This window comes from Heloderma suspectum, chromosome Z (assembly GCF_057233095.1).
Source record: "Heloderma suspectum isolate Gila_16-S chromosome Z, 16-S_ref, whole genome shotgun sequence".
Taxonomy (NCBI): Eukaryota; Metazoa; Chordata; class Lepidosauria; order Squamata; family Helodermatidae; genus Heloderma; species Heloderma suspectum.
In genome coordinates, this window is record NC_139476.1 from 12936039 (window position 1) to 12957440 (window position 21402).

A 21402-nucleotide genomic window follows, 5' to 3' on the forward strand; every position below is an offset into this window, starting at 1 on the left:
GAATAACAAGAGGTTCCCCTTTTTTAACATTTTCCCGGCATGACTATCAAGTTCTCTTTTTTGGGGTGGGGGGAGGATGCTTTTGAAAGCACCCCTCCATAAAAAGAAGAAAAAAAAAAACCCAGCCGTCAATCAGGCACCGCAAGTGTTGTTATCCTCATCTTGACCGCATCCCCTTTGGCGCCGCTTCGCCTCCTCCCCTCCGTCCGGAGGGAGACGCGCCCCTTTTCTTTCCCAGAATCCTTTTGGCCACGCAGGTTGGTGCTCTCGCTCGCTCGCTCGCCCGCCCGCCTGCCTTCCCCCTCCCTTCCGTGGTGACGTCATCACCGCGGCCTGAGCGGGCGGGGGAAGAGGAGGAGGCAAGGGGAAGGAACGAACCAAACAAAATGGCGGCGGCCGGGACGGACGCGAAGGGGGACTGAGAGGTGGCTACCAGGGGACAGGGCGCTCCTTCGCCGGCCCCCGTCGACGGAAAGGGCTTGAGGAGTGGTGGGCGAAGCCAGCGCAGCCCACCTTTTTGCTCCCCCGTAGCTCTTGGGGGTGCCATTCCTCCGCCCCGGGCTGGTTCTCTACCCCCTCCCTTATTGACAGCTCTGGGGGCAGCTGCACACCCTCCCCTGACTAGGCCCATTTGGGAGGGAGGGGCCTCTGTGTGGGTGACCCCTTCCTTTCCCTCTCCCCATAAAGACTCTTGACCCCTCTTCGGGGTCTTCGGGGGCAGGGGTCCCCTTCCGAAAGGGGGGGTGTATGTGTGCGGGGCGCTCCCCCACACCTCTGGCTGGCCATTGGGAAGCCACCCCCGTCTCCCCCCTCCTGCCCAGATTGCGGCCTTTGAGGTAGGCATTTCCTCCTTCCTTCCTTCCTTCCCCCCTCCCTCCATTTTATTCCTCTGCCAAAGCGTCTCCTTCCGCCCCACGTTGTGCCCGTCCAGTTTTGTGGCTTGGCTTCCCCCTCCCCATTGAGGTAACGGGCTGCACGGAATCCCTCTTCCCAGTTCTGGGCCTTCTGAGGTAGGCATTCACCCCCCCACACACACACACCCTTTGAGACCTCTGGCAAAGCTTCTCGCTCTGCCCTGGGTCGGGCCTCCTCTTGCAACTTTGTGGGATTTGGCAAATATACAAGGGTCGTAACACTCCGAACCCCACTCTACCCGCGTCCCCCAGGTTGGGGTGTTTGAGGTCGGTATCTTCCCCCCTCCCTCTTTCCCCACCCGTTTGCTTCTTTTGGCAAAACCTCTCCTCCTTTTCCTGCTCTGGACTGTGGCCTGTACAACTTTGTGGTTTGGCAACCCAAATATTTCAGTAAAGGTTTTACCCCCTCCAGCCTACACCCCCCCCTTCCCAACCCCACACATTGGGGGCTGGACAGGTCTTCTCCACTTGCTTAAAGGCCACCTGACCTTTAAAAACAAAAACAACTCATACATATCTTTGACCTCTTGGGCTTAGTCTTTCTCCCGGGTCCAACCCCCGCCCCGCATCCCAGATTGGATCCCCTCTATGCGGCTGACACCCTCTCCTTTTAAAAATTCTGAATCCCTTCCGGGGCACTCATTCTAACAGTTACCCATCTCTCCCCCCCCCGCCCCCCCTAGTCAGTCCATATTTGGAGTAACTCTTTCACAGACTGCATATTGTCCCCCGAGGGCTTCATATTGTCCCCCCACACCCTGCCACCTTTTTCTCTTTGGGGCCAATCTGCTGCTTCTCTCCTGCTCCCCGCTTTCCCATCTGGGAACTGCTTAATTCCCACCCCTTCCTCTCTTCCTGCTTGAATCCCACACCAAGCATTATTAACTCCCATTCCAGCTTTGGCTTGCTTCCATTTAGGAAGCTTAAGATCACCCCATTATCTTAGGGGGCTTCCCACCATCCCCACAAGTTGCAACTGCTTTGAAAGTTATCGAAACTTTCCCATCAAGGACTATTTCGCCCATTATTCTGACTGTGGGCTATTCTGTTCCGGACTAGCATATTTTATTTATTTTCCTCGTGGTGGGTGAGAGTGATCCTTTTATGTTTCTTATCCTCCTTATTGAGTGTGCCTTCTCCAATCAGAGTGAAAATTGATCTGCACCCCAAAACTGAATTTTCACGGGCCGGGTTGTCATTGAAACCCCCTTTTGGAAGAAGATACAAGGAAAGCCTCAGAAAGCACCACTGCCACCATCTCCCCCACCACCCCCAAGAGGCTCAGGATGTCAGAGAATCAACCCAACCACCACCATCATCCCATGAACAATGTCGGGGGAGGGCCTCCTGCTGGGAATAACCGAGGAGTCCGCAACCTGAACCAGAACCCTCTCATCAATGTACGCGATCGTCTCTTCCATGCCCTTTTCTTCAAGATGGCTGTCACTTACGCCCGGCTCTTCCCACCGTCCTTCCGTCGCGTTTTTGAGTTCTTCGTACTCCTCAAGGTAAAATGGGCATATGGGGGAGAGCATTTTCTCTTCTACGCTGTACCCCAAGACTTATATTCCAAACCTATTTAGCATTACTCGGGTGTTCAGCCAAGCTTACAAGAAAGATCACAAAATACCCAGGGGTGGGGCCAGGAGAGGGGGAGAGGACATTATTTGCCCACATGGAACTGTTTTAATCATAAATGGCACAGATGCCCTAAGAGAGAAGGAGCCTACCAAACTATCTCCCAGTTGTACAAAAGCTTTCCTGGTCAGCTGCGGACAATGCTAAATCGCCACTGATGACTAGCCATTTAGAACTCTTATGCTTCGTGCTTTATAGGAGGAATAGACAGAAGGTAGATCTCCAGATGTTTTGAACTTCCAACTCCCAGAAGCCCCTGCTGGCATTGCTGAGAGGTGAAGTCCAAAACATCTGGAGATAACTTTCTGCCTGCCCCTGTTCTATAGAGTATTATGCAGTCCTGTTAAGAGCAGGTTGGAAATGAATAAGTTTGGTTGCTTGCTTCAAGGCTTTTAAACTATTTTTTAACACTGCCTTACAGGGCACATTCTGTAGCATTTTAAAAATTAATAATGTATTAATACACAGTGTTTTTATAGTGTGTTATAAGTGGCCAGAGCTCTTTGTGTTACCTCTGTAATCCTCACTAGAGCCCTGTAAAGTGGGTCAGTATTATTATCCGCATTTTGCAGATGAGGACGACTGAGGCAGAGAGAACTGTGGCTTGCCTAAGGCCACATGACGACTCAGAATAGTAAGTCCCATTAAATATAATGGGCTTACGCTCAGGTAAATGGATATAGGGTTGCAGCTGAAGACTGCAATCCTATGCATGCTTAGACAGAAAAACGTCCTGCAACTGCCAGCATGCCCCAGCCAGCCCTGCTGGCTGGGGCATGCTGGGAGTTTTACAACTTCTATCTAAACATGCATAGGCTTGTGCCCTAAATGAGCTTTGTAACTAGAAAGACTTCGGATGTTTGAAAGCTTTGTTCAGGATATTTTTCTGTGTCACGAATGCTAGGATGGATTTGGCCCCGGCTCAGTGGTCAAGCGTTTGGACTGCATGCAAACGGTCCTGAGTTCGCTCTCCAGCATGTTTCGTAGGGCTGAGAAATACCTCTGTCTGACACCCTGGGGAGCTGCTGCCTGTCAGTTTAGACCAGGTTTGTGGAAAACCGTGGCACTTCTAGACGTTGGACTAAAGCTTCCAGCACCCCTGATCGTTGGAGGGGGTGGCTGTGGCTGATAAGAGTTGGAGTCTGGCCACATCCGGAGGGCCGCCAGTCCCCCAGCTCTGGTTTAGACGAAGCTGAAACTGATGGGTCAGTGGCCTGAAGGCAGAGCTGAGAGGACGATTAAATGCACAGCAGCCACTGCTGTGTGAGCTGGCAGCTTGCCTGGACTGATTGGCAAGGTGGACACACAAGAGTTGCAGAGGGGAAGCTGCACAGGGCCATCCAATCCAACTGCTGGAAATATGTACCTCCTGTCAAACCCCTAAGCCCTGGCCCCTTTCCAAGATGGTGGCTAATTTGTGGCTGCTCAAGACATTGATGGAGGAAATCCAGAGCTTGAGCATCTCCACCAGATGACTATCTGGACTTTGCTTGAAGACCTCTAGTAAGGGGGAGGACCCCTCCCCCCCAACAGCCCCGTAGGTCATTGGCTGCGTTGTTAAACATCTCTTACCATTAAGACGTTTCTCCTGATGTTCAGCCAAAATCTATCCTTCTGTATCTTAAGCCCATTAGATCTTGTCCTGGCCTCTGGGGAAAGAGTCTTTGCCATCTTCACTGTGACAGACCTTCAGGGATTTGAAGAGGGCTGTCATGTCCATGCTGCCCTGCCCTCAGTCTTTTGCAGGCTAAACTTCCATGTCCTTCAACATTTCCTCATAGGACTTGTTTTCCATACCACTGACCATCTTCATTGCAAATCGCAGTTCCCAGAATTGGACACAGTGTTCCATTTGACATCTGACTAGTGCTGAATAAAGTGGAAATGTTCCTTCTTGTGATTTGGAAACTATGGTTCTGTCAATGCAGCCCAAGATCACATTAGCCTTTTTTGCAGCTCCCTCACCCTTGTTCAGCTTGTGATCAACTATAATCCTTCGAAATCCATTTGTTTGTTTGTTTATTTATTTATTACATTTCTATACCACCCAATAGCAGAAGCAGATTTTCATGTGTACTGCTCCCACACCAGGTATCCCCCATCCTATACCTGTGCATTTGATTTCTTTTATGCCCAAATGCATGCCTTCATATAACATTTTGTTAGCTTAGCCCAGTTTTCCATTCTACAAAGGTCATTTTGAATTTTATTCCAGGCATCTTTTAAAACCAGCTAAGGTGGACTACAAAAAGTTCTGAAAATAAAAACCATAAATAAAAACGTAGTAAAGCATGAAAGACAACCTTAAAAACCATAACAACCATCTAGAAAGCCAAGTTAAAAAGATGTGTCTTATTAGTATTTATTTCATTTCTATATTGCCCAGTAGACGAAGCTCTCTGTTTGGTTCACAAAAATTACAAACCATAAAATACAAAATAATAGAACATAGTATAAATTATTTAACATATAAAATTTAAAACAATTTAAACAGCTAACAATTTCAGTAAAGTACTAGACCTTGACCTCGTTCCTGAACACACGGAGAGAGTATTAGCTATCGCTCCCGTTTCTGTGCCACCCGCAGATCTGAGAAGGATTCCCTGTATCCTTTTTTCTAAGTCACTGATTTTTAAAAAATGTTGAAAAGTATCAGGCCCAGGACTTTTGAATGATCCTAACTGGTTCTTCAGTTCTCTGCCTTAATTTTAGTCCAGCTAAATTACCTGACCATGCTTTTCCTTGTGTGGGCATTTAAAAGGCCCGTAAGCATCAGTATTTCAAGGAACAAGAAAATGGATCTTGTGCTGATACTGCAATGCGTGTAAGAAAACAAACCCCTTGCTAAATAAGAAGGTGCTCTGAAATTTCAAAGTTGCATTTTTTTTGACATTATAGCCTGTTAGTTCCCGGGCATTAGAAAAACAAAAGAGGCTGCAAGGCGTGCAGCAATTAATTGTTTAATTCAGACACAACTTGGGTCTTGAATACACGTTTGGATAGAACACCTCCCTCACTTAGGCTACAGACTTATTTGGTTGGCCTTCCTTGACCTGGCAGCCTCCAGATGTGTTGGGCTACAGCTTGCATCAATAGGAGTGGCCATGCTTGCTGGGGATAATAGGCATTACAGGCCAACGCACCTGGGGGGTGCCAGACTGTGACCAGCCACTCACAGCTTCAATCGCACCCCTTCCCTCCATCTGCAGTATGAGGGTAATAATACTGACCTACCTTGCAGGGTTCTGTAAGCCAGATTACAGCTAGATCATAGGAAGTAGTTTGCTCCCTCTGAAAAAGAGGCAAGTGAGAATTTCAGCAGGCTTGATCAACCTTGTAAATAACCCCGCCAAAGTTACTAGCAGGCTTTTCTTTTTTTTTACTCCCCTGATGTGAGGCCAGTAACCCGTTAAATGAAAGAGTGGCTAGTTAACTTAGTGGCAAGTCCAAATTAATAGTAGGCTTTCTCAACATTTAATATAACTTCACCACACCAGCTGCCCTTCCCTGCTCCCTAAATTTCTCAAAACCTGTCACCACCCCAGTCTGTTCCTTTCATGTGCATTCCTCCTTCCTGACCCATGCATAAGAAAAAGAGGAGACATGATGGTCCGATGGAGTAAGACTCTTTTGAGCCAAATCCAACCCGTCTGAGGTGCCAGTTTAGCCCTCTGGCGTTCCCCCAGTGGTCACCCCTCCTTCCCTTGGCTCTTGTTGTTGTTGTTGTTCAGTCGTTCAGTCGTGTCCGACTCTTCATGACCCCATGGACCATAGCACGCCAGGCCTTCCTGTCCTGCGCTCTCTCCCGGAGCGTGCTCAAGTTCATATTCATTGCATCCGTGATGCTATCTAGCCATCTCATCCTCTGCCGTCCCCTTCTCCTTTTGCCTTCAGTCTTTCCCAGCATCAGGGTCTTTTCCAGAGAGTTTTCTCTTCGCATTAGGTGGCCAAAATATTGGAGCTTCAGCTTCAGTATCTGTCCTTCCAATGAGCACTCAGGGTTGATTTCCTTTAGGATGGACTGATTTGACCTCCTTGCAGTCCAGGGGACTCGTAAGAGTCTTCTCCAGCACCACAGTTCGAAAGCATCAATTCTTCGGCGCTCAGCCTTCCTTATAGTCCAGCTCTCACAGCCATACATTACTACTGGGAAAACCATAGCTTTGATTAGACAGACCTTTGTCGGCAAGGTGATGTCTCTGCTTCTTACTATGCTGTCTAGGTTGGCCATAGCTTTCCTCCCCAGGAGCAAGCGTCTTTTAATTTCATGGCTACAGTCACCGTCTGCGGTGATCTTGGAGCCCAAGAAAATAAAATCTGTCACTGCTTCCATTTCTTCCCCTTCTATATGCCAGGAAGTGATGGGGCCAGATGCCATGATCTTAGTTTTTTTAATGTTGAGTTTCAAACCAGCTTTTGCACTCTCCCTTGGCTCTACCTCCCATCTACCCATCATTTGGTGGTTTCCCAGCTTTTGCACAGTTTCTTTCCCATTCTAAAAGGGTGCAATGCCTCCCCTAAGGCTTAGTTACTGGCATTAAGAACGTTGGACTAAAATATGTTAAAATATGTTGTCGTTGTTTTAAATACAAGGATTGAGCAGTTACCTTAATCCTTTCGTTACCACCTTATCTCAGAGGAGTTTACGGCACCTGCCATCTGATGCAGTGGGTTCATGGTACGGCTCCAGTTCCAGTCCGCCGGGCAACTTGCTAGGCTGGGCAATTTTGCAGCTCTGTGGGATGAGAAAGGTCCCATTTTCCAGCACTTGTTTCAACATGTGTTCTCTCATCTCTCTGGGAGTAAAAGAGGGGTGAGGGAAGGAAGGGCAGTGGAAGAAGCTTGGAGAGCTCCTTTAGACTTCTGACTGGTTCTGACTGAAACCCAGAGCAGGTTCACTGCCCCATTGACATCAGAGCCACCAGCCTCCACTGGCAGGGGGGTTGGTCTAGAGAGGATGAGGAAGGGGACCCTGCAGGAATCATTAGCGGGGTGCTGGTGGGAAATCTGCAACTCTGTGCGGGGGGAGTAAAGCTGTATGGGTGCCTTGATTGGCCCTGCAGGAGACAGCACGTGCAACTCCCAGCTGAGAGGATTTGCGACGCGAGGCTCCCGGAATGTTTTAAATTAACTTTTAATTTGATTTTAAATATTCCATCCCTCCTGCCTTTGAACAAAGGCTGGTAAGGCCTTTTCCTGAAACATTCAACAATGAACCATAAAAAGAGGTGGTGGTGTGTTTTTTTCCTAACTTTTTTGAATTGGATTCTTTTTTCAAAAAGAGAATTTCTGTTAAACTTTCTGATGCCCTGCATTCGTTGCTGTCTGAGTTAGCATATTTCTTTGACTTGGTAAGGGGAAAAGACATTTTTTAATTAAATTATTTATAGTATTTTTATTCTGCTCTTCTGCCCAAATGGGTCCTAGAGCGGCTTACATATAATCAGTAAAGCAAGACAGTCCCCGCCTGCAGGCTTGCAATTTAAGAAGACATGGAACACAAGGAAAAGGGAATGGGGCAGGAAGAGGGGAAAAGATTAAGACCTGTTTCGCATGTAACGACAACCCACTGGTTCGAAAACCAATAGGGTTCTTCTGCTTTAACACACTCAGCCCATGATTATTTGAATAGGAAAATAATTAAATAAAGAACAATAACTGTGCAGTCCAATGCATACTTTGCTGCAAGTAAGCCCCGTTGAACACAGTGGGGCTTACTTCTACATAGACGTGTAGGATTGCGCTGTTAATGTGGCTTAAATGTTACCTTCACTGAAATTCAAAACTTCGCTTGGGAATTATTCTTCCTGGAATATTTGTCAATATTTCTAGGCATAACAAGGCAATAACTTACGCTTCCCTTACATGGGTCCTGTTTGCACAAAGTGGTAAGCCAGGATTCTTCAGCCAGAATCTTCAGTTGTCATGAATTTGCCAGCAAGAAAACACTTAGCATTGTTTCCAAACCCAACTTCTAGCTTGTCGCTCCCAAAGAAGCCAGGAATCTTAAGCCACCCTGCAACCCTGGTTTCAGACTCCATCTTGTTTGGGGAGCGACAAATCAGGGTCTCGGTTTGGACACAATGCCAAACTTTTTCCTCCCGCTGGGTTCCTGGTTACTGAAGCTTCTCCCACTGGCGAGAGGAACCAAATGGGAGGAATCTGGCATGCCTGCTCATGAGTCCAAGGTTCTCCAGGATTCCGGTTTATCGTTTTGTGCGCTCATGGCCACTGATTAAATTTTAAGGAAAAAATTAGGACATTGATAATGGGTAAGAAGCTTAGCACGCCCAATGAGCATTCAGTATATAGAATGAGATTTGTGTGGAAGTGTGTGTAAGGGAGAGAACCATAAAGAAATAAGGGCTCCTTTTTCAAATAAGTCGAGAAGAGTTTCGTGCCAGCAGTGCTTTTCCCAGAGCCTGTCTTGCCCTTCCAGGCGTGCCCTTGTTACGTGACCCACGAAAGCTTCTGCTTCAATAAATGTGGCATTTTTCTTTATTCATTTTACTGAGTACATTTAATGCTGCATCTTCCATCATGGAATTCAAGGTGGCATACATGGAGGTTAAGAACAGACCCAGACCTACTTAGCTTTCCTGGAGATGCCCTGAACTCTTTGCTGATTTTGCTGGAATAGATTCAACACTTCGGAATACCTCACTTAGTCCTTAATTGCCTGAATGAAATTATTTTTTGAAAAATGCATCTTTTTTTTAACTTGCTTCCCTGGTCACCTGTAGCTGATTCCTTGTAATCTCTGGTGACTAGCTAAAATGGGTGAGAAACCTTTTTCCTATGAAGGGCTCGTGTTGGCTCTAGGTTTTTGAGGGCCCTTGGGGAAGACACTCAATGGCCCTCCTCCCTAATTGAGTCTGCCTTCTCACTGCTATTGCCAGCAACTGCTCTTTCTCCTCCTCCTCTTTCTCCTCCTTGCCACCACTTCCTTGCTTGGCAGGCAGAGAGCCAGGGAGCAAGTAAGCAGTGGCCTCTCCTTCTCCCTTCTCACCACCACCATTGTCTGGGCCAGAGCAAGAGGCAGGGGAACAAGCAGGTTGCACGGGTGAAGAGGAGGAGCGATTCCAGGGGGTTGTTGCCAGTGGGCCCTTGGTGAGGTGTGGGCCCTCACCAGGTGCCCAACCATGCCTACGCATGCCACTGGCCCATGGAAAAAGCAAAGGAGGGGGCTGCAGCCGATGTTGGGTGAAGTTTGAAGATTGCATAGCGCGTTCTCTCTTCCTGTGCCATCCCATCTCTCTCTCTTCTCATTGGGTCACCCAACATAAGGGCTGCAGCTTCCCCACCCCAGCATTAATAGCTTGACATGGCATTCACATTCATGCAAGATGTGGGCAGAATAGCTAGGCACCCCCCTCCCCCGCATCTGACTTGGCTGCCTCTTCATCCTCCAGGCTCTCTTTGTGCTCTTCATCCTGGCCTACATCCACATCGCCTTCTCCCGTTCGCCCATCAACTGCCTGGAGCATGTGCGGGACAAGTGGCCGCGGGACGGCATCCTGCGTGTCGAGATCCAGCGCAACTCCAGCCGCGCCCCCATCTTCCTCCAGTTCTGCGAGAGTGACCGGTTTCCAGGCATTGTTGTCGAGACGCCTGCTGGGGAGGAGGAGGAGGAGGAGGAAGAGATGACCGTGGAGATGTTTGAAAATAGCTCCATCAAGGTACGAAGTGGAGGAGGGTGGGGAGCTTCTTCCCATGCTCTGTGCTTCTTCCTGTGTAGCGTCCCTATTTTGGGAGATCCCCTTGGATGCAGCACAGCAGGAGAATGTAAGAAAATTGGGGCTGGTTTGCAGCTCGGTGACAGAGCCCCTGCTTTGCATGTAGAAGGTCCCGGCTTTGATCCCCGGCATCTCCAGGTAGGGCTGGGAAAAACTCCTGCCTGAATGCCTGGAGAGCCACTGCTGCCAGTCAGTGTCAACCATTCTGGGCTCGATGCGCCAAGGGTCTGACTCAGTAGGCAGCTTCCCATGATCAGACCAAAGACCAGATGCTGATGCGAAGCAACTCGTATGCAGAGGCAATATCAGGAGGCAATATCTAGCCATCATGACCAGTGACGCACCAAGATAATAACCCTCAACTTAACAGTCTTATGGGCTCCCTTTAAAACATCCGTGTGTATTACTCCAATTCAACAAAGCTTTCGACAAAGTGCCCCATGATATCCTGATGAGCAAACTAGCTCAAAGTGGGCTAGATGAAGCAATGATCCGGTGGATCCACAGTTGGCTACAGAATCGGACTCAAAGAGTGCTTATCAATGGGATCTTCTCAAACTGGAGAGAGGTAACAAGAGGGGTACCGCAGGGCTCAGTCCTGGGCCCAGTGCGTTTCCACATTTTTATTAATGACTTGGAGGAGGAGATACAGGGAATGCTGATCAGATTTGCAGATGACACAGAATTGGGCGGGATAGCTAATACTTTGGATGACAAACAAAATTCAAAGTGATCTTGATATACTGGTGCGCTGGGCAGAAAACAACAGAATGACATTTAATAGGGATAAATGCCCAGTTCTGCACCTAGGAAAAAGAAACCAAATGCACAGTTACAAGATGGGCAATACTTGGCTCAACAATACTACAAGCAAGAAGGATCTTGGAATTGTGGATCACAAGCTGAAGGTGAGCCAACAATGTGATGTGACTGCAAAAAAGGCCAATGCTCTTTTGGGCTGTATTAATAGAAGCATAGCTTCCAAATCCCAGGAAGTACTAGTTCCCATCCACTCAGCACTTGTTAGGCCTCATCTGGAGTCCTGTGTCCAGTTCTGGGCACCACATTTTAAGAAGGATGCAGACAAGCCGGAGAGGGTTCGGGTGGGGAGGGGGGGAACAAGGATGATCAGGGGACTGGAAACAAAGCCCTGTTAAGAGAGACTGAAAGAACTGGGCATGTTTAGCCTGGAGAAGAGAAGACTGAGGGGAGATACGATAGCGCTCTTCAAGTCCTTGAAAGGTTGTCACAGAGAGGAAGGCCAGGATCTCTTCTCGATCATCCCAGAGTGCAGGACATGGAAAAATGGGCTCAAGTGACAGGAAGCCAGATTCCGGCTGAACATCAGGAGAAACTTCCTGATTGTTACAGCAATACAACAATGGAACCGATTCCCCAAGGAGGTGGTGGGCTCTCCCAGACTGGAGGCATTCAAGACGAGGCTGGACAGCCATCTGTTGGGGATGCTCTGACTTGGATTCCTGCACCGAGCAGGGGGTTGGACTCGGTCATCTTGTAGGCCCCTTCCAACCCTACTATTCTATGATTCTCTTCCCTGCCCTCCCCAACCACCATTCTGTGCTTAACAATTGCTTCTATATTCCTGTACCTTAGAATATTTGCCAGCCCTGACAGTAAAAACAAACCAGCTCTGATCACGTGTCATTCTGCATTTTAGACTCGCTTAAATCATAGCACCTTCATGACTTAGAGCTTGCTTTTGATGCTCTGATGCTCGGATCACCTGCTACCTTCTGGGGGATCATTCCATCCCCCTTAACCTCAAGGTTCAGCCGCAACTGCACCACTGATCATGATGAGTAGCCATTGATAGCCCTACCCTCCATCAATATGTCTAGTCCCCTTTTAAAGCTGCCGAAGTTGGTGGCCACCATGAGAGCTTGTGGTAGTGAATGCCATAGTGCAGGGCTCCCCAGCATGTCACCCATGGGCCCCCACAAAGTTTCTTTAAAAATCCTGGTTTTTTATTATACATACATGGGTTAGTATATATCCATGGCCATGAATACATATGACATTCCTATATATAAAAATACAGCTTTCTAGCAATTATGCATAGCCTTCCTATTTCTCTCCACCCAATCCTTGCCATTTCTCTCCCTTCCCCATCCCTAGCCGCTGCCTTTCTCTTTCTTCCTACCCCCGGCCTTGCTCTTTCTCTCCCACTCACCACTTTATCGTGCTGTTTCTCCACTCTCAGCCTCGCTATTTTTCTCTCCCATCTAATGAAGGCATGGTAAAATTATGTTTATCCCTCCCGCTGTTTATCCCTCCTCCTAGCTTCTAGCTTCACTCTTTCTCATCCTTCTACCCTTTTGCTGTGCTATTTCCCCCTCCCTCCCATCCTCTAGCCTTACTATTTCTGTCCCCCATCTCATTATTTCACTGTTTATCCCTGTTTCTAGCTTCACTCTTTCTTATCCCTCTACTCCTTTGCCATGCTGTCCCACCCCCGCAGCCTCTAGCCTTGCCGTTTATCTCACCCCATCTCTTTTGACTAGCCAGGGCCCCACAGCAGCTGTTATGTCACTAGCCACTTCCTCCATAGAAGCCGTTTTGTAGTGGTGCCCACAGCAACGTCTCAAATTCCCAAATGTGCCCAAGGGTCCAAAAAGTTTGGGAACCTGTGCCATAGTATAACTATGCCTTGTGTGAAGAAATCCTTCCCTTTCAGGGTCCTGAGTCTCACCAGCTTCGTGGGATGACCCCCCTGGGTTCTACTATTATGAGAGAAGAAGAAAGACTTCTCCCTCTCCACATTCTCCCCACATGCTTAATTTTATACACCTCCATCATGTCCCCCTTTACTCGCCTTTTCCACCAAGAGAAACGGACCCGAACCTTGTAATCCTCATAGGGGAGCTTATCTCGCACCCTGACCCACAATTAGCCATCAGAGTTTATGGACACCACAAGTCATGGTAGCAAGTTCCATAAGTTTGCCTTCCCAACCTGGGGCCCTCTTGATGTGTTGGACTACAACTCATATCATCCCCACTGGCCATGCCGGCTGGGGATGATGGTGGAAGTTGTAGTCCAACATATCTAGAGGGTGCCAGGTTGGGAGAGGCTGATGTAAGTCAGCAACATGAAGTCTGACTTGGATCTCTTGGCCAATCAGTCTTGTTGGATAATCTAGTATTATGAAAGAGGGAGAAAAACGGCACCATGCATAATTTTACCATGCCTTCATTATATTACAGAGATACGTGGTGTTGCTAGTCAGGATCCAAACTGGCTTGCAATATTACAGCCTTCCTCAACCTGGTGTCCTCCAGGTGTGCTGGACTACAGCTGGGAGTTGTAGTCCCAACACATCTGGAGGGCACCAGGTTGGGGAAGGGTGTGGTATCAGTACGTTGGATTCGCAGAACGATGACTGTACTGAGGAGCTGTGCAAAGGAAGTGAAGAAATTTAAGCAAGCAGACACCCAGCATACCCTCAAAGTGATGCAATAATGCCCTGTGTCCTAGCATAGGAAAGCACAAGTCACCCTCAAAAGACTTCTGAGGTTTTTTGTTTCTTTCAAATTCTGTGCAGCTGGCATCAATGAATCCATCCTCTTTAAACCATTTCCTAAATCCTCATCTCATGGAGTGAACAGAAGTCCGTTAAGGGTTTGCGAGACCAGATTAATGGCCTGAGTTGCATAAACAAAAGCCGCAGCCTGAACCCCCAGCATCTCCCCTGGTGGCAACAGACTGACTGAACTCAATTTATGTCTTAATTCCAGTAAATTTGCTCCACAAGATTCTCGTTTATCCCTCCTGTTGAGGGTAGCCTGGGAAGGGGATTAAATAAACCACTGGAGCGCTGCTGTTGGCGATCAGTTTTTATGGTGCTAAAGTGAGACCAATAGCAGTTGTTCTTGTTAGTAGGCCTGACCAGTGGGGCCTGCAGCAGAATGTTGCAGCGTGAAGTGCTCTTGTTCTAAGTGCCGGCCAGCCAGCCAGCTGGGCCCTCTTTCACACCACTCCGTTCCATTCTCACCCTCCAGAAGTCAGCCAGCCTTCTGTGGTCACTGAACATGCTCAGTCCTCATTGGGGTGTTTTTGCCCCCCCACCTTAGGATTTTTTCCATCCCTGAAAATTTGTTTGTACTTCTGCAAATCTTGGGTCTGCCTCCCAGCCTGCTAATAACTCCCTTTTGTGCATGGACAGTGCTGTTTTGGCCACATGAGGATCAGCGCTCAGCTAGTGAGTTTGTTAATCTATGCTAAGAAAAGAGGAAGGGGGGACCATCTGTCCATATGAACATCAGCACCATAGTGCCAAGACCACGAAACCTAGACACTTGTCATGCACGTGAAAGGGACGCTCGGGGTGCACACTTTGGGGTTTTTTTGTTTTTAAAACTCATTATTTTTAACTAATTTAAATGTGTCCATGCGGTTGAAGCCTGCAGTAACATGTTCAGACACTCTGGACAGATTTCCCTAACTAGCAGATACATTCACGCTCCATACAGTCTGAAGCCAGGGGGGATTAGTAGGCCAAGAGATGGAGTTACTTGTCTGCTCCCTCCCTGCTGCTGTGGGGAATGGCGTAGACTGACCCCTCAGGTGGCTATAAGGGTGCCTCATAGCAGGAGCTGTGCCTGGGATGCTGGTGAGCAGGGCTTCACAGAGATCTGTCCAACAGTGACAGCTGCGGAATTTTATTTGGAGGCGTCGCTGTATCAAACTAAGGGCTACTCCGAGCTTTACTTGTATTTGTTAACTTCCATTCTTAGTTGTGTGCATGTCGTCCCGCTGTGTGTTGTAAGCTACTCTGAATCCTGACAGCTGCAGTGTGATTAATGGTCTTCCTGCGAGGAGCTGTAACACACATAATGTAGAGCGGAAAGCAACCTTGATTAAATACTTACACTAAATTTCCCCTTTCCATGATGCTCAAGTTAGGCTAACTAATTCTACAGCAGGGGTCCCCAACCTTTTTTGACCCGTGGGCACATTTGGGAATCTGAGGAACTGCTGTGGGCACCACCACAAAATGGCTGCCATGGAGGATGCGGAGTCACATCCCCCATAGGGGACTGGCTAGTCGAGAGGTGGTGGTGGAGATGGTGGGAGAAATAGCAAGGGACGGGGAACTGGAAAGAGTTGGTCTACAGTCGAATTACTGGGCAATTTTGAGCAAAGCCACAATTTACAGCAGATGCCTTTCAGAGCCTTTTGCAGCCTCCTCAAGCCTAGGGAGGTGGAGCTATGCCTCCTTGAAGGAGGTAATTCTGGGGTCACTGCAGCTCCCCCCGTTCCTTAACACAGATATACTCGCTTCCTGAAATTAGGGTATCTGGAACACGGCCCTCAGATGGGCATGGAAGTCCCAGGACGTGGGGATTCACAAGTCAAAGCCAACACCTTGAATTGATCTCGGCGGCCTGCTGGTAGCCAGTCCCTCTGCCGCAGAACTGGGTGAATCCCAACTTGCTCCCTGCGCCCTCTTTAATTTCTTTGTGCGCGTGTGTTTTCCCTCACCCTCCTCTTCCTTCCCCTGTCGACAGTTTGACTTGGCCATCGAGCCCAACATCTTTGTAAAGCCATCCCGGCTGAGCAGCGCCAAAGTACCAGCCACTAACGAAAGCCAGGAGTTCTCCTTCAGCGGCGAGGAGGCAGCTTCTAAAGGTATGCAGCCTCTCAGCGAGACTGTGTCCGAGTTTGAGATGCTAGCCAAAGCAGGTAAAGATCCGACGCTGCTACCCATCACTTTCTTCCTCCCACTTCTTGTCTTTACTGCTTCCTCCCCTTTGCATCTTCCATGTTTTCCTTTCAGCATTTACTAATCCCCCTCTTCAAACTCACCTCTCCAAAGTGGTCTGCAAGTGGGGCTCCCTTTGGCAAGGAGTGGACTCCACCCTGGAGAAGACCTCACTGCTTATCCCTCCAGCTTGGAGGACAGAGGCTTACTGCTTGCTCTTTTGATCCTTTTGCATCCTGGCTTGTGAAATCTGCCAGGGTTGGGCTGGGTGGTACCTGGACCTCCGAGGTAGTCATTGCCTCCTTGAGGGAGGGTGAGGTTCCTGCAGCTTTGAAAGAAGTGGCACAGCCCTTGTTCAGGAAACCAAGGGCGCAATCCTATGGGGATGGGGCCGTAAGCCTCCGAACTCAGGGGCTTACGAACATCCAGTGCAGAGCGGGAGGAGTGGTGGAGGCACTCTTCACCTCTGCACTCCTCCCGCTCTGCATTTCAGCTAGACAGGGTTTTTAGCCCACCTAGCTGAGGTGTTGGGCAGGGCGTGGGAAGGAGGCTGGGGAGGCCAGAAGATTCCTTGTAAGCTTGCCTCCCCAGTCCCCTCTCTCCCCAGCCACAGGAACAACCCCTTTCCCTCTGCTCCACTCCGACGTTGCCATTGCAGCCTCCGAGGTTGCCATTGCAGCCTTGGAGAGGCAGTTGGCACAGCTTTCTCTGCACTGGCAGGCAGGGGGTGGGGGTGGGAGCTCAGACTCCTTGGTCTGAAAGCGCTGACTCCAACTTCAGATCCAGGAATCCTATGCCCTGCCCCCTGTCCCTGGTGCTGTCTAGGGGCCATAGGATTGTTCTCATCTAAATCCTATGGTTTCAGATAACTACCACTTTCAGATTTGACCTTTTAAGCCTTAAAACGGTTTGGGACCAAGTTACCTGAAGAACCGCCTTCACCCATATCAGCCTGCCATATCAGCTTTAAGATAAGCCAGAGAAGCCCTTCTCACTTACCCACCTGTGAGGGCAATGAGGTGGGCGAAGTACACAAGAGAGGGCCTTTTCTGCAATGGCCCCACACCTCTGAAATGCTTTGCCATTGAGGGTCTGCCAGGCACCATCAATGCAGGCCTTTTGGAAGGCCGTGGAAACTTGCTACTTTACTCTGACCTTCCCCTGATTATGTTTTATTGGACTGGGTTGTAGCTGCCATGGTGTGTTGTGGGTTTTTGTCTTCTGCTGGTGTTCGTTGTTTCTTGGAATGTTTGCTGTTTTGTTTACTGCCTCAGTTTTTATTCTATGAATGTTATTGTTGTCACATTGCCTTGGGAGGGCTCCTGCCCTGAGAGATGGCCTAGAAATATTTTAAATGAATGAATAAAATAACCTTGGATCATGGGGTGAAACAAAGCCTCTCTCACTGACCTTGGTGCAAATGGGGCAATGTAAGGGAGGAGGAGGCACTCTGTTGGAGGCACTCTGAAACCTTATTCAGGGTTGAAGGCACTGGAGAAAATGGACTAGCATTGGCCAGGGAAGCAGGGTCTGTGGGCCTAGGCCTGTGGCTCTCAGCTGCTAGCGTTCCGGACTTGGGTGTGGGAGGCTGGGGGTTCAAGCCTCTTCTTTGCAGCAGACATCTTGGGTCCTATCAACATCACTTACTGCTCTGCACAGTGGGGAGCCAGTACGTCCTGCCGATTTCTCTCAATCTCCACCCTCCAATGCATTATACTCCCAACTTACCAGTTGTTGGGAAGCAACAAACAGGGGAGGGCTGTTGCCCTCCTGTCCTGTTTGCGTCTGGTTGGCCATGGAGCGAAGCCTCTTGCTGGACTTTGAGCTGATCCGGCAGATGCTACTCTTATTTTATGCTCTCTCCAGTTAAACATATCCTTTATTTACTCCTGCTTGCTGGCTCTAATAATGAGTTGGCAAATTCACAAGAGGTGGACAGACCTATCAGTTAATCCTTGCTGTCTCTGTAGCAACCAGGATTCTCCATATTTTGTGGCCGTTCACAACTGAGCACCAGAAGGACATCAAAAGAGCCATGCTAGATCAGACCCAAGGCCTCTCCCGCCCAGCATTCTGTTCCCACAGTGAGCTAACCAGATGCCCCGATGGGAAGCCTGCAAGCAGGATATGAGTGCAGTAGCACCCTCCCGCCCTTGTTCCCCAGCAATTGTTGCTCAGATGCATAGTTCCTCCAACATTGGAGGGAATATATAGCCATCATGACCAGCAGCCATTGATAGCCTTCACCTCTGGGAATTTGTCTAATCTGCTTTTGAAGCTCTCCAAGTTGGAGGCCATCGCTAAGTAAAAGCCTAGAACCAGATAGCAAGTGGTGGGAGGACAACCAGTTGCTTTTGTGCCCTGCCTCTGAGCTTCCCAGGCTAGATGGGCTCTTAAGGTTTGATCCACAAGGGGTTCTCCTACAGAAGATGAAATGTAGTGTATTTGCAGTTGAAAAACCTGTGTGCATGTAGCGTGAAAAGAAACATCATTAACATTTCTGTGCCAAGAAAAGGTGAAGTTTGTGCCTTGTACGAATGATACCAACTGGGGTAATTTTGTGTAATCTCTTTCTCCTTCCCTGGAGAGGGCGAAGGAGCCAAAGGCCAGCCTCTGAAAACCTTACTCAGCGATGTGGATCTCATTGGGCATTCCCTTGCACTTTCGAGCATGTGAGCTAGAAACCTAAGGAAAAATGTAAAATGTGATACTGAGGCTAAAATTCGGCTTTCTTTTTTAAAAACAAAACTTAAGTTTGTAGCTTAAGTTGCTTTAAAAAAAAAAGAGAGTGCCAAATTTTAGCCTCAGTATCACATTTTTACATCTTTCCTGACACCCTCTGGAATCGAGGAATACACATAGCCACACACACATGTACATGTGTGTATGTATGTGATCACTAGTAATTCCATTAAAGCCTGACCTCCCTTCTGAAACGGTCTCGGGGAGTCTACATGTCTACCATGGTAGCTGGACTGATTTCCATAGTTTGGAAGCCTTGCTGGTTGACATGCAGTCCCGGGCAGGCTGCTGGCAAAACGTTGTGTTTTTTTTTCCCTCCTCCAGCTCAGGATCTGGAAGCCATTTAAGGGCAGAATTGGAAGAACGATAGCCGGGGGAGTGGGAAGTAGCTGATGGAGGGAAGGGAGTGTTGGTTTTGCTTGGCGCTGAGGATTTTTAATACAAATAATTAAAACAATATCTCAGAAGAGGCATTCCGCTTTCATCCTTGCAGAGGAAGGAATGCCTCTTCTAAGAAGAGCTATTCCCTCCTTCCCTCCCACCCAGGAAGAAGCGCCTCTTCTCAGATGAGGCACAGACACCTTGCAGTAGGCTATGTTCACACAGAACGAGAAGCCAGGATTTTGGAGAATTCTGGCATACCGTGAATGAGTGGTGCGCCGAGTCTGTTTGCTTCACCCTTTCTGCAAGCATGAGCCACTAAACCAGGAGTGGGCAACTTGTGGCCTTCCACATGTTTTGGCCTACAGCTGCCATCATCCCTAGTCAGCATAGCCAGTGGTGAGGAATGATGGGAGCTTTAAGCCCAAATGTCTGAAGGGCCCACAGGCGGCCCACTCCTGCACTGAACCAACCAGGAATTGGGATCTCGCCATGTCGTTTGAATTGGGCCGTGCTGCTCTCAAACAAGCTGGGATTTGTAAGCCAAGAACAAACCATGGTTTGTGATCCTGGCTTGCAAGGGCACAACAAGCCAGGAACCCGGGTTCGGGTGACACAGCAAGCTTCCTATTCCTGGCTGGTTAGTGCAGCCTTTCCCAACTGTGGGTCCCCAGATGATGTTGAACTACAGCTCTCATCATCCCTGACCCTTGGCCATGCTGGCTAGAGATGACTGGAGTTGTAGTCCGACAATATCCGGTTAGGAAAGGCTGGTTTCTTATTCTAATGCACATTTCCTTTCAATTCGTTGGAATAAGCAGCTAGGATTTATTTTTTTAACTTGGCTGACATGTGGCGTGCCTTGATGGAGTGTGGGGTAGGGCTCCTAAGGGTTGTCACCCTTGGGGCTCTCCAGCTCCACCCACCCCCGCCATCCAAAAACAACCATTCTCTGCTTCATTTCTCAGTCTGGCCGCAGGAAGAGTACATCGTGGAGTATTCCTTCGAATACGGATTCCTGCGCTTATCGCAAAGCACTCGGCAGCGCCTCAGCATCCCCGTCATGGTGGTGACCCTGGGTAAGCGTCCCTTGTTTTGCTCTGCTTTCGAACCATGGTTGATCAGAAGCTGCTTCGGGCAAATCAGGATACCGTTGTTTTTAAACTCGATGGTTAATCCATATGTGCGAATGGCCAGCTCATTCTCCAAGTGCCAATAATTGGGGTTACCATCCATATAAGCTCGGAGGAACCCCAAGGTTTGCGGCAGCAGCCTTAAGGAGGAGGGGGGAGAAACAGGCTAGCAGCATGTCAGGAATGATTCTGAGCATGTGGAGATAGCTACCAGCTCAGACTCGGAATGGGAACAGCCAGAACCGGGGGAGGCTCCCTCCCTGATGAGCTCAGATATGGATAGGTGTTCTTCTCAGGACCTTGGCGCACAGATGGCTCGACCTGAAGCCCCCCCTTTTCCTCTTCCATGAGAACTCAGGTCTCGGGGGAGGAGGAGAGTGCAGGTGTGACTTGAAGGATGCTAGAAGAAGCGGGAATCTGGAGATTTTCCCGCTTTTCCCACTTGTCCAGAGTCTGGAGAAGCGGGAAAAGTTAGAGGCGGAGCTCAGAGCCTACATAGGAGGGTGCAATTGAAAGGGAGGGGCATCCCCTCTCTAAGTTATTCTGGCCGGCAAGTTCTTGTTTCAAACTGCTGTCTCTAACTCCCACTTGGCTCTTTTATTGATATTCGTAATTGTGTGGAGTAGCTGTTTTGATTTGCATTTGTAAAGAACCTGGTCGTTCACAATGAAGCCCGGTATCTTGGAGTGTGTGATTGTGTGATTGCGAAGGGAGAGGACCAAGGGATCTGACACAGCAGAACGAAAGGAAAACAGATTTGGGGTCTTGAGAAGGCAGCAGGCTGAACTTAGGGAATGTGGGTGGGGGCTTTGGAGAGAGAGTGTGGCTCTCAGGAAGAAGGGGAAGAGCCTGTGGGGTCAGGGAAAGAGACAACACGAGCAGGATTGTATGCGGCCAGGGAGTAGAAGGGATGGCCACCACCCCCATCACTCAAAAGTGGCCTTCCAGGTGGCATGGCCTTAAAATACGGTTTTCTACCGCAGCTCCTCCTATCTCTGAATCCTGTGTGAGTTTCCCCCTTTTCCCGCTCCCAACCAAATCCTCCTCCTCTTCCTTCACAGCCAGTCCTTTCCCCTTCAGTAGCTGGCATGTTTTTGAATATTACGTACATCCGCACAAACCCAGCCAGCTGCCAG

General features: G+C 48.9%; 1 protein-coding gene across 6 annotated transcripts in view; it reads left to right on the forward strand.

Moving 5' to 3' along the window:
• The window catches only part of TMEM259 (transmembrane protein 259), a 45454-nt gene that overhangs the window by 11697 nt on the left and 12355 nt on the right, over positions 1–21402 (forward strand). For 2 of the 6 annotated variants that reach the window (XM_084825536.1, XM_084825537.1), the window contains exons 3-6: positions 2061–2422; positions 9965–10231; positions 15817–15991; positions 20102–20212. In XM_084825536.1, coding sequence (XP_084681662.1) covers positions 2201–2422; positions 9965–10231; positions 15817–15991; positions 20102–20212 — 775 coding nt within the window. In that variant the 5' untranslated portion in view covers positions 2061–2200. Of the gene's footprint in view, positions 1–346; positions 837–2060; positions 2423–9964; positions 10232–15816; positions 15992–20101; positions 20213–21402 lie in introns of those variants that run through there. The other 4 variants (XM_084825535.1, XM_084825539.1, XM_084825534.1 and 1 more) reach the window with 4 other exon arrangements.